The sequence below is a fragment of the Corvus brachyrhynchos genome, unplaced genomic scaffold (genome assembly GCF_000691975.1).
Source record: "Corvus brachyrhynchos isolate BGI_N302 unplaced genomic scaffold, ASM69197v1 scaffold21, whole genome shotgun sequence".
NCBI classification, from domain to species: Eukaryota; Metazoa; Chordata; class Aves; order Passeriformes; family Corvidae; genus Corvus; species Corvus brachyrhynchos.
In genome coordinates this window covers 1,933,310-1,952,385 of record NW_008236924.1, presented here as the reverse complement: position 1 = coordinate 1,952,385, position 19,076 = coordinate 1,933,310, and the positions used below count along the sequence as shown (strand labels likewise).

Here is a 19,076-nt window from a genome sequence, read left to right as displayed (position 1 = left end):
CAAATCAACTCAGCTGAGAGTAACTGTCTATTCTATCTCATGATATCTTCAAATGGAGAATAAATGCCTTTCTGGAAGATCTGTTTTAACCAAATGTGTTTCATTTTAGTCAAACATAAATTTTCTGAGTCACAGGAAGAGTAACGCGATTAAATTTAATAGTTTCCAATATATAAGAAGTCTCTTTTGGGCTCAAACCTTATGAAGCAACACATTTTATGATAACAAAAAATAGAAGATCAAGATAGGAAGCTGACAAGAGATGCTATTTTGCTCCCTGTTTTTCCATCCTTTTCACAACAGTCAAATTATTTATTTTGCAGAAAATGATGGAGAAGATGAAAAATTCTCATGCCTTGTTTTGCTGCAGAGGAGGTTGGGAAGCCCAAACATCCCCACAGTCTCCTTCTCAAAGGCCTTGAATCCATCCTAAGTGAGGAATGGCAGCAACATGCTGGACTTTAGCAAGGTCCTACTCTCCACAGCTGCTACACACTGCAGTTATTTCAAGCTCTGAAGACAATTTATCAAATTACAGTTCTGAAAATGGTACAGTGTGAGTCATATTTACTTCACATTTCTCTTTCCGCAGGCTCTCGCTATTGGCTGTGAGTTATTTATTACCTCTGATGCCTGCTCTGAGAAGCTCCTTTCTGGGTCTGTATTTCACATTTAATGAGTGCTTTTGCAATTTCATGACCGTTTTCTGAAGCTAAGGTGGCACTTTGCAAAGTCTAATGGTTTATAGCCCGTTTCAGACTTCACTAATTCCTGCTTGTCACTATGGAATTGTGCACAGCTCCGAGCTGTTGTTTCTCCCCAACCCTACTGTGTTTCAGTCCATGTTTTGAAAGCTTTAAGGGCAACAATAGGGGCTATCTCACCTCAGCCAGGAAAAATGAGTCCATGTGGTAGGGACTGTTCCACACCCAGTGGGGCCACTGGTCAGTGATGGTGCAGAAGGTGGACCACACACTCTGGTGGGAAATGTCCGAGAGCTCACAGCCTCCTTGGGTGGAAGCCATGCATCCACCATCGAGTGGTGGCTTCCTTGGGTGGAAGCCATGCATCCACCATCCCTTTATGGATTCGGAGGGATGGATTCCAGCTCATGCTCATGCTCCAGCATCCAAAGGCACAACACAGACTGGCACCAGCTCCAGCTGGGATTCTCCAAGACTGGCTACTGCCTGCCCTTTGTCACATTCACCCTGTCAACACCTAGACATGAAGGCTTCAGAGAATCAAGGACACCAGTTGACCACCTCCAAAGAGGCTATGAGCAGGTAACCCACAGCTCTGCTCTCTCCTGGCCATCCACAGGTCACCAAATTCACAGTGTGTCTTTAAAGTCCTTGGTAGGTTGTCCCCAGTGTACTTAAAAGCCTGTTTAAAGCCCTGCCTAGTAAGAGTGTCCTTAAAAAGGACAACACTTTCCTTCAAAAGCAAATTTTTGTCTCTTTGGGGGATTGAAGTTCCCTGGGGACTGGTCTGAGACTGAGGAATGCACATTTACAAGAGCAAGTTACTGCTGCAAACCCCACCACCCGCTGTGCTGAGTGATGTGTCTGCGGTTTTGATCTTACTCTTTTTGTAATGATAAATACACAGTGGCATATGCACTTAAAACAAGCACACTCTGGAAAAAAAACAAACCTCCAGACAAATTTCCCCTGCTTCTTTCAAAAAAAACCCTGAAATAAACAACCCAAAACCTCTACAAAAACAAAATACACCCCTGCACTTGCTCCTTTCTGCTGGGGAGAGAATGAGGGAACAGATGTATAACAGAAGCTATTTATGATGGCTAATGCATTACTGGGGAGATGCTGAGAGATAGTAGTGATAAGTTTAGAAGCAACTACATAGGAAATATATTAGAATAGAGCAGATATCCCCACCTGCCCACAGTGTCATTCTACCAAGTGTTCATTTCTAAATGATGTGCCACAGAAATCCTGCACTGGGTTCATGTGAAAAATACATGTGAAATACAGAGCGCACTCAGAGCCCTTCTGCACAACAACATCCTACAGAAATTCTCACTCTTCTGCTTCCTGCACAGAAATGTCCCTCTCCCCTTACAACCGTATCAAGGAGCTGTACTCAGAGTACTGAGAGTTGTAATAATTCCCGTATTTAATTTTTAAATTTTTATCATCTTGCCAATAGCTGTAGCAGTCAGAAACTGCTCTTGTGTTCCATGGGAAAATATTGGTTTAAATGAAATTGTAATTTTCATTATCAGGATGATTAAATCAACGACATTAAAATAACAATGACAGAATCATTCTCATTTCCCATTCCAAAGCAAAATAAAACAACACTTTGAAATGGTGATTCAAAGCATGTTATTTAGCTAGAGCAAATCTTGTTAGCTGAATCAAACCCACTGATCTTTCCCTGACACTTTTCATTAAAGATGTTACCAAATTTGCTATTATTCAAAGCCTCATCTTTTCACCTCTCCATGCTCCTCCTTGGATCAGAAGCCACCTATTGAAACGACCCCAAAGGAAGACATTCTCTTTCCTAAATAACAATAAAGATGATAAGAACAACAATGAGAATAAAATCACAATAACCTGATCCTAACGCACGGGGCTGGTTACAAGACTGCAATAAAGTTGAAATTCCCTCTGCTGGGAAGGCTTTCTGAATTCTCTGCCTGGCCTCCAAATAACCAATGATCAGATAATAAAACATATTCATAAAGGCCGTCACTATCAAAGTGCCCTGCAGGCTGTTATTTCCCTGCTATCACAAGCTCATTAACATTTGGATAAATTGGCATCTGATAGCTAACAAGCTGGTGCCCAGTCTTCCTTGCCATCCCAGGGGAGCTGTGCTGAGCTGCATGGAGTTACGTCCTCTTGTTGATAGAGCTGTGCCTCCTTCTCATCCCCTGAGCTTTGATGACACCACAGCAGGCTGGAAATCAACCTCTGCCTACTGTCTTCACCCCTAAGATGGGTATTTCTGGATGAAACTTCCTTTGAAGAGAAGGGAGACAAAGCCCCCAAAAGGAAGAAAAATTATCTAAGTAAATCACAAGAGTCTGTCACCAAAAAGTCCCTTTAGGAACACTTTGGGTGTTGGGTCCTACTGAACTTTCAGGCAGCAGAACTACTGGCTGAAATGGGAAGCAGGATGAAACTTGGTCTTTCTCTAACCTTTCTAAAGGCCAGTAAGAATTAAACCACTCATTGTGCTCCATAATGTTTGACACAGACCATATAACCTTTCATTGGGCACCTACTGTATTATTTCTCCCTACTTTGCTGGAAGTTTTCATCTTCCCTATAATGCTAGAACCATCTTATTTCTACTAGCAACAAAATAAATGACTGACAAAATTTGATTGCAATTGGGTGGCTTTAGAAAAGCTTGTTATAATTTCTGTAAATTCTCTCCAAAGGACTCCCCAAAGATAAATTTAAATGGTGTTTTCATGGTGTCAAGTTTGAGGTTCCAAGTTCACAGCTGTGAGACCTGTGAACCTTTGGATCCTTTCTGAGTCTGTAACCGATTCACAAAACTACACTATGGTTCAGGAAGGGAGATCAAAGTAGAACCTGTTCAGCATCAAAGCACGCAGAAAGATTAAACCACACGAACTGGAAGAAGGTTCACTGGGAAAGGCAACCCACCTTGGAGAAATATCACATCCTTGCTGCATGAAAGCTCCCAGGGAGAACCAGAGGCTGTTGAATATTCCAAACTCATTTGTCTGGTCATTGGCTGGCTGGTCCCGTCCTTCCTCGAATTCCTCAGTGTGCCACTCGTAAGGGCTGAAGCGACTCACCAGGAAGAGGACAACGCTCACTCCAATGTAGGCGAAAACAATGCACATCCATATCTCATAAGCCAAAGGATCCAGAAAGGAAAAAACTCCTGGTTTGGACTTTTGAGGTTTTTTTATCATTATTGATATACCTAAACTCATGAACGGTTTAGAAAAGTCTATCACTTCTTCTCGAACCAGGGTGATGGTTAATGGTGCCACAGCCACATCCGCCCTCTGAAAAGGAGACAGAAAAGAGATTTGCAGACTGAGAAGGAAATATATCTACTAACTGCAGTGTACAATCCTTTGATCTCTGTTTAACCTCATTATCTCAGAAGAAATCAGACAAAACTAATTCCAAGAAAAAGGTTAAAAAGGAGAAGCCCATAATATTGGTGGATTATTTCCATTTTATCGCTACTGATTACCAGATCTGTTTTGAAATCACAGCGCTTTCTTTTTGCAGCCGCCCAGCTCCTCTCATCTGATTTATCCACTGATGTCACAGTCTGATGAAGATGATTTTCTCTAAAAGAGCTTTATCATTCAGACATCAAAAGAGGCAAGGAAAGGCCAATCTCCTGAAAAAGGATGTCAGGATGTTTACTTCCATCAGGAACTGTTTTTTGATTGCATAGCTGATGCAGGAGAAGCGGAAAAATGTTCCAGCAACATTGATGTACACTCTCCACTAATTTTGCAATCCATCTTGGAAATGGAGAGGGAGATTGAAATGGCTGGCAGCATTTACAGTGGAGCTACCATCAGGAGACGGATCATCCCTGCTCCAACACAGTGTCACAGCGACCTGGGAACTGATGGTCCCTGCATGGTAGGGAATGGGAAAATTAAACCCCTCTGTCTGAGGGATGACCTAAGTATCACAGAGTATGAGCTACCAGGCCAAACCAGGTTTAGAAGTATAGGGTGCAGGTGTACATTCCTGATGACGGAAATGAGTGGCTGGACAGAAAGTAATCTTGTCCTACCATTCACCACTCATGTGCTGAGTGTTAAAAATCTTTTTCTTTTTTCATCCTGCCATTATCATGCAAATATAAAATAGAGTAAAATTTGGAGATTCTGCCCATGGGAAAGTATGACCTTTCAATACTTGTTCTTCTAAAAATGTAAAGAAAAAGAATCTTGGAACTGTTGAAAGGAAACGTTTTGACATTTCCATAGGCACAGAATATGCTGTCTCTCCCTAAATGAAAACATTTTACTTGGGCTGATTGTTTGAGCTGCAGTCCTCTGGAGAGCTCAGGCTGACAGAGCGCAGGACTCCTTCTAACTCTGGCGCTTGAGCGTGTTCCCAAGTAGAACTAAACGTCTTAGGACAAGGTTGGAAACTCACCCCATAAACGAGTTCTCCCACCATGCCGTTCCAGGTTTTGGTGTCGGGGTCCCGGGCTCCGTACTTGCCGTCACGGACGATCTCCAGCCGGTAGTGGTAGCCCACGTGCTTGGCGATCTCGGCGGCCAGCTCCACGCAGTAGCCTTCGTACCGCTCGTTGCCCTCAAACTGGTTGGCATTCTTCTTGAGCATCACATACGGGTCCTCCTGGCACACAGAAGAGAAACATTGAGCCCCACTCCACATCCTGGAGGCACACACCAGCTCTAGCCCAGCGTCTGCTCCCCCTGCAAAGCTCTAGCTTTGTGTCCCTGTGCCAAGGGACACAGCCAACACACTGTGGGTTTATTCTAGAAGGTACAAAGTGTGATTTTTTTATTGTGGCATATTCTTTTTATTCATGCAGGATCTGTGCACAGCTCCTGCAGCGATGGACCTGAGGAGAATGGAGTAGCTTGCAGGATGTGGGCAACAAACCTTTCAGTGTAGTTCTGCATGGGGTATTTAGGATATCTGAGCTGTGAATTTTTAAAGACATGCCTGCCTGTGTGGGCACAGGGAGAATCAAATCTGCTGGACAGGAGAGAGCCTTAAGGTGTTTAACTCAGTTTGGGTATTGTGTCTTCTCTGCAGACTCCCAGTAAGCAATCAACAAATTAGTAACATTTCATGTTGCTGCAGGGTACGTGTACACAATGACACAATACATGATACCCACATTATGGGGTACCTATTATTCCTTCATGATTATAGTGGAGATTTGCTTTAAAAGCAATGATTCAGCCTCTCTGAACAAAACAGCTTATCCTTCCCAAAACTGCAGCCCCCATTCTGTGGGATAAGTACAAAGCACAGGTACAATGTTCCTAATTTATCTGTGTTGATGCCTCTACTCTCTTGTCATAATCTTTTGTATTTTCTACACTTAAGCATGAGAGCTCTTTAATACCTACTTAATTATCCACAGCAATTTTCAAATACCTTTATGGAGCCGGCAGGAAACAGTAAGTGCTATTATTATTATTATTATTATTATTATTATTATTATTATTATTATTATTATTATTATTATTATTATTATTATTATTATTATTATTATTATTATTATTATTATTATTATTATTATTATTATTATTATTATTATTATTATTATTATTATTATTATTATTATTATTATTATTATTATTATTATTATTATTATTATTATTATTATTATTATTATTACTATTATTGTTATTATTATTATTGCTATTATAAAAATGATGTAATACAAAGAAGGGCACTTGAGTGGGAAGAGGGAGCCTGCACATCAGGGAGATGGGGGAGAGGGAGAGCTGGGATGGAAGTCATGGCACTTACTAGGATAGTCGTGACTATGTAGGTCCTGTTCTGGAGGCTCGTAGACTCGTTGCCACTTTGAGTATCTACGGCTATTGGGACAAGCTTCTCATCTTCATTCCAATAACCAATCTGCCCAATGCAAAACCAGGATTAATATGTCTTTGGAATATTAACCAAGATACAGTAGAAGGGTCATCCAAGTTGGATCAGCCTTCTCTGCATGTTTATACCCAGCCAGAGATCTCCTCTCCTTTTTCTTCATGTCTTTTGCGAGGGGGACAGGGAAATTCCCATCCCACTGTGCTTCCAGCCTGAAAATAATAATGTGCATGATGTGCTACAGTAGCACAGTGTTTGTATGCACATAAAAACATTTATCACATTGTTCTGGTGATTATTGCCATTCCTACGATGAGAGTTCACAATTTCCCCGTGTGATTTCCAAAAATAATTCTAATGGTGAACTTGCCTGCTGCATGTGCAGGTGCTAGAGGGTGATGAAAAGTTATCCTGTAGCTGAAAGCCTGCATGAATATAGGACTGATTGTTGAGACATCTTGAGACAACAGAACAAAAAATCAAGTCAGAAAAAAACCCCAATCCTCTGCCAGTGTCAAAAAGTTTGGGGTTATGAATAAACTGAACACTTGTAATGGGAATAACTCTCAGGTTAAATTCTGCTTAATAATGATTAGGGATTTGGGCTGATCCATCACTCCTTGTAGGTAAAGCAGAGTGCCACTGAATATCTCTAGGAAGATCATGGCTGAAGTTATCCACTTTGAGAGCTTAATTTTATAAGAGGTTTTCCATCACCTCATGTAAGTATGAAGCTGCCCGAACTCTGCTCATATGAAAGCAATTTCTTATCACAGTAAATGAGAAAGGGTATTAACCAGGGCATGACCAGGAGCCTGCTGATGGCAGATTAGAGATCACAACAGCTGAGCAGAAAAAGTCTATGCAGGCTTCTAATCCCTCCTCATTGCACAGACAAAAAGAACAGAGGGTGAGGAAAGAGCTCCCAAAGCTCTGCCCTAGAGCAACAAAAGTGGAGATGTGGGTGTTTGCTTTGCACCTCCAACCTGGTGGATCTAAAACACAATATGCATCATGGCAGTGATGTACATGTCTTCCAAACAAATATTATTTCTGACAGTAAGTACATAGAAAAATCAAGACATTCAGCCACTCAATTTCATCTCCTCTAGACTCTCTCCAGGCTGCCAACTTATTAAAGTTCAGAAACCCCAACTGGACATGATGTTGCCTTGGTCCTCTTATGAATACTTTGTAGTGGAGGAAGACTGCTTTGTATGTCTTCAAAATGACATTTCTATTATTTGTCAAAGAAAATTTGCCTTTTTCTACTGGACTGTGGGGGCCTTTGGTCTCACACCTGCTGCTCTCAGGTGTAAGTATAAATTTGAGATAGGGGCTGTAAATATGGAACTTTCATTGTTTACATTTTTCTTAGTTTCAAACAAGTTTTTTATCTTTCAGGGGACTGAGGAGATGCAGAGAATGCCCCATTCCAAAAAATGTAGTAGCTCCCCTTTATCAAGAAATAACTGAGTTATTCTCTGTTCTTCAAATACATGGTATCTAAAGTGGGACATAAGCACCCAGAGTCAGGTTTTCAAAAGGATTAGTGTTTCAAGGGCTTGGCATCTCGGAACAAGGCCAGATTTTTCAAAGAGCCTGGGATACAGAAAGGGATCAAGACTTCAGAAGAGCACAAAGGTCTGTGTAGCTATTGGGACGTGGCTAGTGGTAAAGCTTTTGTCACTTCAAGGAGAGCAGAATTAGGTCAGCATAAAGGGTTCACTTACAATGGTTAGGGCAAACAGCTTCTGCCTGGCTCTGCCTTTGTTTATCCTTGGAAAAGTGGGAGGGCAAAGCCAGGCTGTCCTGTAGCTGGGCCTGCACCAATGCGCTGTGCCAACAGCAAAGGTGAGCTGACCAAGTTTCACCATCCTGGAAAATCTTTGCCACACCTGAAATGCTCTTGTTGCTCTTGGTAACACCTTCCAAATGTTGTATTTTTTTATCAATGTACCAGTCCTCCCTAGAGCTTGGCTTTACTCATGCCTAGAGCTGGGAATGCACTTGTTGTGACTCCACAAACATTCATGAGCAGGAGTGCCTGTTGACACCCAGCCACACTGCCACTCAAACATGGGCTGGAACCTGACACAGGATATTGGGTCACACTCTGCTTTACCTTTCTGATCCCATCATGTTTCATCTCAATCACGTGGAGGGTGTAGTTGGTCCTGCGTCCTTTCTCGTTAAACTGAACGTTGCCAGACAATCCTTCAAAACGGACCTTAAATACATAAATATCAATGAAGACAGCAAATTGGTCAGCTTGTCATGAAGCAGTGATTCAGCAGCACTGAGAGGGGAGGGGGAGAAGGGTGGTGAGTGCAGTCATTACTCTCAATTCCATGCAGGGGAGACAGCACATCTGCCTGAAACTGGGATTCCACTAAGGCTCGCTCTCCAGCATGCCTGGCTATGGTGAAACATAGATTTAGAAGAAACATAAAGATTTTGGTTATAGGCTAGCTGTGTTGAAATTAGTTAGAATAGGAAGGAATTTGGGCCCAGCTAGAGTTAATTAATAGTTAAGAGAGCTGGACCTGAAATGGGTTGTAAGATGTTAGTAACTGATTACCAAATAAGTGATGATCTGTCATTTGTATGTTTGCTTAGCTGGTGTGAGAACGAGGAACAGAAACATTGCTAAGTTGGTGTAGGGAACAAGGACAATTACCGATTTCCTCCCTTGGTGGGAACCCATCCAAAAGTCATGCAAGAGGAAACTTAGAGGTCACTAAAGTAATTAGGATTGTTAAAGTTCAGAGAGGCAAAAAGGTCAAAATGAGGAAGATGAGTTACTTCATCTTTTTTGGGACCACTGACCCAATTCAAGACCACCAACTCAATTCAGGACACACACTACGCATGCTTAATGACATTTAAGCTCATTTCCATACGAAGAGGAGAATGGGAGGTATTAATGTAATGAATATGCATTTGTATTTTGGATATTCATAATATTTGGAAATAAAAAGTGTCGTGTTTGCTTGGATTGGGGCCCTGCATCTTAGGGAGCTATCCCACGCAGTGCCTGGTGCCAAATAAAACATACACTTTCTAACTCTAAACTGTTAGAGAGTTTTTGTCTGTCTCAGTTGGATATCGATATTAGATCGATATTCATATTTTGGTAAATCACTGGCACAGCCATCCTCTTAACTAACTCATTTAAAAACCCTTTCTCTGAAAACTCAGTAGTTTAAAACTTAGCTCAGCCTGAGAGCTGGATCACCAATGTGAGCCCATCACCTCTTGGGATGTGACAGTGAGCTAAATCAGCTCTGAACGCCTTGAGTTTGTGGGGTTTGCTATTTTCTAAATCGGACCTGTAGTCAGGGTGAAGTAAAGAATTTGTCAGTTCAAATCAGGAACTGTAAATCAGGAGGAAATATGAAACCATGGCCACAGCTCCCAGCTGTCATCTTTTGATAGAGAGGAGTCTATAAGTTATCAAACAAATTTAATTACCTCTGCACCAGATTAATAAAATCCAACAATTTAGTATTGACATTTGCATAGGAAGCTTTGAGCCATAAATCTCTGCTGATAACACTGCCGAGCTGAAGTGATGCTCACATCACATCCCACACCCTGAACTTCTCCTTGCTGCAAAAGTGCCCAGACTGGAATGGAGAAGGGCTGCTGACTGGAATCACATACTGTCTGGGGACCAGGCAGTGGGGACCAGGAACATGGGAAAAAGAATGCAGATTTGGGTTTCTATGGAGACCACCCAGAGAAGTGCTCATGCCACTGGGTTAGGAATTAAAGGTTTATTCTCTGCCTTTCCACTTGCTTTGGACAAACCTCTTGTCCCTGCAACTGAAGTCTTCCCACATGCAGAATGGGAATAGGTATTGAACAGCCTTTTTAAATACTCTGAGATCCTCAGAGTAAAGACCCATGGTGAAGAAATGAGGCTGCATCATTACAGAGGAAATCTGTTGTTAATCTGCTTAAACCGTGTTTGTTTTCCAGCTGTTATAACAAAGGTTTGTCATGAAAATGAACATCTGCCAGCATTTTCTGAAGCTCTTTCAAACCAAGAGGTATTCCTGGTGACATTTGGATAAAGATGCTTTTCCCTTTTCACAAGACACAGCATGCCCATAAAAAATAGATGTGCTGAAAAAGCACCATTGTCTTAAGCACTCCCAAGCCTGCTTTTTTTCATGTCTCCTTTGGTTTTCTTTTCAGGTTCTGACCAATTCTGAAGCTCAGGTCACAGGTGCTTGTGTTTTGTAGCTTTGTATGCACTAAAAGGCAGGTTTACAGCATCAGTTTCTTCTATCTGAGTGAATGAAATCTTAATTCTGTGATATCCATGTGGCACTGAAACGGCAAAAAGGATCTCTGCTATCTGTGCTGCAGGATGCAGGAAAACTTCTCTGTCACTCACCATCCTCTGATAGTAAATGCAAAATGCAAAAATGCAATGCAAAATACAGTGAGGACTGACTTCAACAGTGCTGAGCACCAGTCAAGTCAACCGGGGACATGGAGCACTTAAGCACATTTGTGTGTAAGACATGGATGGGCACGTGGCTCTTTGCTGGGACATCTGGAACAGAAAGATGCTGTTGTGGCCTTCTGTTTTACAGGGTTAGCCAGCAGTTAGGGAGTAGCTTTCTGCTTATTAGATGTGCTGATCACATTAAGATAAAAAAAGAATTTGTTTAAAATTATCATAACCTTTTAAACTACAATTGAAACCTTAGTGTAGTGGTTTTAAGCAATATTTTGTGGGCCTTTTCCTGCAAAAAAAAAAAAAAAGAAAAAAGGTAATTATCTTTAATAAAAACATACATTCTCCTGAAACATGCCAGATTTCTGCTTTTAAAAAAATGAAGAATGCTTCATATTTCTTTTCATCTTTGTTCCTGCCATCCATGAATCCTTGTTAGGAGGTTGTAGTGAAGTGGGGCGTCAGTCTATTCCCCCAGACAGGACAACAGGACAAGAGGAAATGGCCTCAAGTTGTGTCAGGGGAAGTTTAGATTGGATATTAGGAAAAAATTCTTCACCAAAAGAGTTGACAAGCATTGGAATGGGCTGTCTAGGGAAGCAAGTGGTGGAGTCACCATTTCTGGAGGGATTGAAAAGATGTGAGGATGTGGCAGTGCTGGGGACATGGTTTAGTGAACTTAGAAATGCTGGGATAATGTTTGGACTCGATGATCTTAGATATTCCAACTTAAATGTGCTTATGATTCTGTGGTTCCTTCCTACACAGGAACAAGGCAACTTGAGAGCTTATTCCAGACATTTGAGTAGAAGCAAGCAGAGAAACCTTTTGCTTTCAAAAAGCTTATGAAATTTTGGGCATTAACAAATGGAAGGTGAAGAGAAAGCACACTGTGAACAGCTGCAGAATTGCTCTAATTGTGAAGTCTTTTCAGAAAGGATAACTCAAACCTTCAATCTTATTGTAAGTTATTCTATTTCCATCTGCCTCTTTCTTGCTACATTACTAAATACTGGAAGATTATCGAATTCATAGTTAAATTTTTGCTAGGAGGCTTCTTGCCCTGCCTGTTTCAGCATCTTTTATTTTGACCATCACAACTGAACTGGTCAAGCCTTTTTAAAATTATTCTTTTTCAGCTGTAAAGAAGCAGCTTTTGCAAATATGTCTTTATGCTCTTCGCCCAAAGTCACTCCAGCTGAAAAATTAAGACTTTTGAAATTGTTTTAATGAAAATATAAGGAAACGTCAGAGGAGATTTTCCAACACACACACAAAATTTTTATTTTCTAGTTGCCTAATTTTGATATCTTATTCTCATAAATTCAATAAAGGAAAATGCTGGAGCAGCTATTGCTCATCAGAAGACTTCCAAGTATTTCATGTTTATTAGGTAACCTATCTCCCTAATGCATCAGGGAGGCTGATTTTATTATAAGGGCTTGGAGAAGCTGTGACAGTGATTTGCCCAAGGTCATGCAGAAAGTCAGTGACAGGCTTGGGAACAAATTGAATCCAAGCAATAAAATCAAATCAGATGCCAAAACCCAAAAGATTTGGTTTTAAAGGAATTGTTGTTTACCAGTAAGCCAAAACCAAATCAAAACAAAACACTTGAGGAACTTTATATATGATACAAATTAACCACATAAATGTTATTTTTTTTGCCTTCTTCACAGTTAAGGAAAGAAGATGGGATAAGCTATATTTAGATAATACTGAACTAGCAGTATTTGCAAGGAATCCATCTATTTCTGTCAGGAAAAGAAGGAAAAGTGCTAGAAATGAATGTCAGTCTTGAAATTTAATGAAATTTTAAAATATTCTACCTTGGTAAGTCTTTGATAAGAGTGTATTATTTTTCTCTCTCTCTGTAATTTTCACATTGTGTTTTTGTTTATTCAAAAATCTAGATTCTGTGCAGGATGAAAAAAGCAAGACTATCAGATTTGAGGAATAAACTATCTAAATGGCTGCTCTTAGGACTTTTATGAATTCTCACAGTATGAAACAAGCTATAATCTGCACTTTGAGAACATTTTGGTGACAGCCAATACATAAGGCAAAATTCACATGCATTCATTAGCAGGCTGGAACTGAAGCTGAGTTCACAGAGAGTCAAATAATCTGCAAAAAATACGGTCTGAGCAGGTCTGTGTCTTCAGGAGGGGAAGATACAATAGGAACCCTTGATTTTATGGGATAATATTTTGGATTTTCCATCCCATAACGACAGAAGTTAAAACAGGCAAGGACCAGGAAAAGCACTTTGCTGGATGCACCCCCCAGCTTTTCAGACCTGTCTCTGCTCTGGAAGGATCAGTTGCTCATCCCAAGGGATTTGTGTCGGTGCTTCTGCCACTGCCCACCCGTCCTTCCCCACCCTCAGGCTGTGCTCAGCCATGCTCTCAGCACACCCAAGCCAGCCTGGGTTCCAAACCTGCTGCAGGGCTCTCTGGATGTCGATGCCTTGTCCCCAGGGCACGGCGGGGTTGGCGAGGCAGTCGCCGGCGTTGCCGCGGCGGGAGATGTCGATGCGCTGCCGCCGGAGGTTCTGGAAGGCCTCGGCCATCACCCGCACCCCGTCGTACGTGAGGGCCGACGTGTACTGGAAAGAGAAACGTAATCCAGGGTAACTTTCCAGATGACCTGCTCTGTCCTCATCCTCCTGTCTATGAAGTTTCAGCAGCATCTTGCTCCCTGCAATCTCCACTGCCCTGTTGACTCCTAAAAGTTGAAACCAACTTTCACAGCTGGGAGACGAAGAATGTCCTGATTTCACTCCCTGAAGAAGAATCAGCCCTAAAAGTCATTCACCTGTTGCAAGTCTTTGAGTTTAATTAGAAGCATTGACCTGACTTTTAAAGAATACATTATCCTGTGTAAATGTGAGCTAAGTGAAATCAAGAAACAGGGGACTTTTTCTGGTCACGGATGGAGACCAGAAAATTCCATCTCAATTGGCAAGAATTCTGCAAAAGATGAGTTTATTCAAGCAGAAACTAGTACAGAAACCAGTGCAAAACTCTTGGCAAGAACCATTAGCATTAACTCTTTTTTCTATGATTTAGTTGTTTTCAACTTTCCTGAACTAATTCCAAAGTTAACATTTCTATTGCAGAGTGTTTGTCACAAATGAATTCATTTTCAAATATTAAAGAGAAAAAAACAACCTCTCCCTCCACCCGTCCCTCTACAGCTTCAGGGCCTTCTGTGTTAGGAATTAAAATACTTTTCCCTTCTGTTGTACACACTGACTTGAAATGCTCAAAAAGAACATCTGGAAAGACTTTATTATCACTGGATGTCTTGTAAACAAGCCAAAGGTTAAGGACTTAATGAGGCTTTTTGTTTTTTATATACTGAACATTATGAGATATTTAATTCTTAGCTTTGAGGGGGTAAAAATTTGCAGACCAAGTGAATACATGAAATTGTGTATTTCTTAGGAGGTAGTAACTGCAGCCTGGTAAAATTCAGACAACATTAAGGTACCTGGAACAGGTAATGTTCATCATTATATTGAGAGTTTCTCAAGTGAGAATAAAGAGCCATGTGTGATCACAAAGAGGTGAACATAACTTGAACTGAGCCAGATGGCCCCAAATTTAATGGGGGTTTTTTATACCACTTGCCTTTGGCCTCTTCCAGTCCACACGTGGATGCTCTCTGGCATCATTATTCCTCCACTGTTGCATGATCCTGGCAGGAACAGTATCTGTGTAATTCACCAACTGGAAGCCAGTGACATTGGCTCCACTCTCCCTGAATTTGGTCAGGTCAATGTCCATGAATCCCTGGTACAGGAGAGAAAGAGGAGAAGTTCATTGGAGAAAGACATCTCTGGGTGGGTAAGAGGAATTCTGCCTATGGATGGATGTGGCAGACAGCTCAGGAAAAATATCCTTCCTCTGGAAGGAAATGTCCGACTCAAGAGAGGAACCAGTTCCCTGACCATGGTGTGAACTGGCTTTTCTCACAGACTCTGAGCTGGCCATATCCTGCAGTTACCACCCAGGGAGACAAAGAATCATATTAACAACAGGTCACTTGCAAGAAAGCTAGCAGAGTAATGGAAAAATGTATCCTGAATAATGCTGGATGAAATGAACAAAATTTGTAAAATATATTAGAAAGCATTTGTCACCCAGCTCTAAATTTTATACAGAATTGTTCACCCAGCCCTAACTTTTATGGACTCAGTCACCACTGGATAGGCTACTTCTTTTCAAATCGCAGTTTATAGGGAAAAACAAATCCTGAACAATGAACTTTCAGCAGATCAGGAAGGAAGTGGTTGGTCAGCTTGTTAAAGGAGTCTTGCTATTAGAAAAGCCAGTTTATAGAATTTGCTAATTTGGGAGAGAAAAAGGCACTTTTTTAGACTTCAGGTTACTAATGAAATACATTTCTTTCATTTCCTCATTGTTCTTGTCTACCTCTCGCTCGCTGCATGGGATGAACACGTGTGCAAATACATGTGTGTATTGACCGGGGCAGCATTGCAGAATCAGTCACCCCCTTGAGTCAGAGGTGAAAAATAATTAGAGACATACTGCAATACAGAGAAAGGGGTCATTTCTTGGTGTCCCAGCTTCCATCCCAACCCTGCAGCACTGCTGCTGTGCAGAACTGTTCGCTGTGGCTCCTTGCAGAGGTGCTTGGACAGGGGCTGTGCCCTCGCACTGTGTGTGGGACAGGTTGAGGTCTGGCGCTTTTTTTCTTTAGGAATACAAGCACAAGAGATGCAGTCAATTATTTGCACTGGCACCACCAGCAACCTTAATGCATGAGGGGAGATGAACGGGAGGACTGCCACAATGCAATCACTTGAGCAGCAGAGGAGCTGGTTTGAGCTCTGCCTTCTCCCTGCCCTGCTGCTGGGTATTCTCTAAGGGCTCCTCCTCAGCCTTCCCCTGGGTTTCTCTCCCTTGCTTGTTCTCAGACACACCGTGATGGTGTGAGCTAAAAAAGCCAAGTTACATCATTTCCAGGAAACACCAATCAGGTTCCCAAAATGATGCTCTCTGTTCACAGGCTGAGGGAGCCAATTAGCTGATCAACTCCCAAAGTCAGGATCGAACCATTAGATGTAAACCTGTTTTGGGAACAGACCTTGCCAGGAAAAGACTAAATTGCCCTCTCACATCAGCGTCAGACTGAGGGAGTCATAAGTGACTCAAAAACTACTTTAAAGTCTTTCACACTTTTTCTTCCAGCATTTTGTAGGCAATTTGGCATCCACTTACAAGGCTGAGGATGGGATACTGGTGTGCAGATGCTCTAAATAGATGGCTTGTTTTGCCTCAAAGTACAGTGATTTAGGTTAAGAGAAAAAAAGTGGTATTTTGTGTGTACATACTCCTCAGAATGCTGGTTAAACCCACATCAATCTTGTTTGTAATTGCTGGCATAGGGGTTTCAGAAAGCCAGAGCTGTGATTAATGAACAGGAAATGCAGCAGGATAATTGTCCCTGACATCTTAATGCGTTTCAGGCCAAGTGGTTTTTTGACACGTAGAGCTCCTAAGGTTCAGTAAGAGGGACCTCACAGGTTGCCAACTGGTTATTCATGGCTAGGACCAAATTACACTGGCATTTTGCTCCTGGGAGGTACTCAGGGGAAAAAGATCTGTCAAAAGAAGTTATTGCAGAGTAATTTGAAGTTTGTGCAATCAGCTCCTCTTTGGGAGACCTACAAAGGCATGACGAAAAGTCCAAGTTCACTGCAGAGTATGAATAAGCTGTCTGGTGTATTAAGCCCCCTCAGAATGCAGATTTAAAGAGGAAAAGTCAAAAAAAATGTTATGACAGCAGTGATGAGACAGTACTGGTTGAAACCACTGCATTTTACTGTTTTCCCCAAACAAAACCATTCTGAAACTGAAGCAAATATTCAACAATATTCACTGGGATTCATCTTGCATAAAATTTTAAAATAATCTGAATAGATGAAAGGAATTATTTCTTCTTGAAGATTGTACTAATTTTTCCCCACTGATTTTTGACATCATTCAGGTTCTTTAAAAAGTGTGGAGACCTCTGAAGATTTTCCAATCATTTAAGGCAGTTGGGACCATAGAGGACATCATTAGCCTTGAAGACATCTTTGCATTTTGGCTGCTATCAATGGCTGAAATAATTGTTTTCACCTGTTATCCCTCCTCCACATGCCCCATTACAAGGACATCATAGGAATGCTCCTAATTACAAAGGAATTTTAATCACCACACCACTGAAATCTGCCCAGAGCAGGTCTGGGGAACATGAGAGTCAATGAACAGGGAAATCCAGAAGTCAAAATATTTTAGAAAATAATTCCCAGAGCAGGTGAATTCTTGCTAGCAAACATATAAACAGAAAGCCATCAAATGTTATACAAACTGGTTTTTGAAAATGCTTCTATTGACAAAGTGGCAGCAGGGATTCAATATGCTTATGTGCCCTTCTGGGATATCAGTCAGTGCTTGTAGGAAACAGGAGAACGGGAGAATTACAGTATTTGCAACTAAAGAAATCATCAATCATCTGTCACTTTGTACTAACTATAGACACATATTGCAAAAACAAAAAAAAAAGATCTTTTATTTAGTTTTCAACTGGCCATATTTGGGAAACAGAAAATAAATTCTTAAAACTTGGCTAAGGAAGAAGGGGAATTTTTAGGGGCAGCAGCTGTGCTTTTGCAGCAATATGTTTAGCATCAACCAGTTTGGGAAAGAACTAGCCCAGAAATGCTTCTCTCTATCATCCAACCAAGCACAGCAAGAAGTGAACAGTGCTGGAAGGATGCTCTCCATGTGGTCCCATGGAAGTGATCAAATGGTTTTGAAACTGTTTCTAAAATTTGCCAAGGAATACTGGAAAAAGCCCACTCTGCAGCCATGTCTGGAGCACAGGTCAGGGAAATGAGCTGAGTCCCTGGAATGTGGCTGTACGTGACTTGCTTCAAGCTCTTGACACCTGAAGCATTTGGGATGTAGCTGCTGGACATGCAGGCATCAGGCTTCACCTCCCCACACAGCACTGACCATCCCCTGGGGAGGAAGAGGAGCAATAAGGGAACTCACACGCCGGTGTCCCTGGAAGAGCAGCCCCAGAGGGACCCAGAGGCAGCGCAGAGCAGCAGGGCCAGTGCCAGGATGTACTGCAGGGGAGACAACACTCCTGCAGGCACAGCTATCCCTGGGAGCCATCACAACCAGGCTGGAAGGGACACCCCATCAGCCACCCTACGGCAGGATCAGCTGTCCCTTTGACTTAAATTCACTTCACAAAACCACCTCAGCAAATCAGAGAATGTGGCCTCCAGCCTTGTACATGCCTGGAAAATGCCTGGCTCTCTCCAAATGCCACAGAATGAGCAGGCTGACAATAAACCACAAAAATCTGGTCCCATCGTGCTGATGGGCTGAGGCAGCTCCCTCCTCCAGCCTGCTCTGACTCACAGCATCTGCATCACACTGTTCCAGCAGCAGTCAGGCTGGGTTCAAAGGAGGGAACTTGCTCTTTAGCCCATACCATGGGCTCCTCTCTGCATTTATGAACCTCACAGAGCAATTATGTGCAGTGTGCTGCTGTGAGGAAATAATATGGGCAGCTATTACAGACCTTTGTGGCTTCAAATAGAAAACAGTACTGGAAAGGGGTTTTTCCTCCTTGTGCTTTCCTTGATGCATCTGCTCTTTATGCTGTTCTTAAACTGAAAGCAGTTTTCAGCAAAAGGTTGTTTTACTGTCCCATTTGCTGCCTTGGTTGCTGGGAGAGGAATCAGCAGGTCACACATTTATATTCCTCTCCACTGCTTGTGGGCTCAATCATCAAAGGAAATGCATAATGCAGGAAGACTGATGACTTGAAATCGGCCTCATGAATCCATCTTGATTAAGAAGTCCACAAATGATCTGCCTTGAAAAGAAAGTCCCTCCAGAAATGAACCAGCTCCTAATTTATACCCTGGACACTGTGAGGAGCCAGAACACTGAGTGGGCAGTGCACGCAGCTAGCTCCCGGTGTAGGGA

The 19,076-nt window shown here is 41.9% G+C and overlaps 1 protein-coding gene across 3 annotated transcripts in view; it reads right to left on the bottom strand.

Moving 5' to 3' along the window:
- GRIA1 (glutamate ionotropic receptor AMPA type subunit 1) overlaps nucleotides 1-19,076 on the bottom strand; it is a 120,562-nt gene that overhangs the window by 31,427 nt on the left and 70,059 nt on the right. For all 3 annotated transcript variants that reach the window (XM_008628938.2, XM_008628937.2, XM_017728125.1), the window contains exons 6-11: nucleotides 14,691-14,852; nucleotides 13,496-13,663; nucleotides 8,710-8,814; nucleotides 6,504-6,614; nucleotides 5,145-5,351; nucleotides 3,651-4,021 (exon numbers count right to left, since the gene is read on the bottom strand). In XM_008628938.2, coding sequence (XP_008627160.1) covers nucleotides 3,651-4,021; nucleotides 5,145-5,351; nucleotides 6,504-6,614; nucleotides 8,710-8,814; nucleotides 13,496-13,663; nucleotides 14,691-14,852 — 1,124 coding nt within the window. The remainder of the gene's footprint in view (nucleotides 1-3,650; nucleotides 4,022-5,144; nucleotides 5,352-6,503; nucleotides 6,615-8,709; nucleotides 8,815-13,495; nucleotides 13,664-14,690; nucleotides 14,853-19,076) is intronic.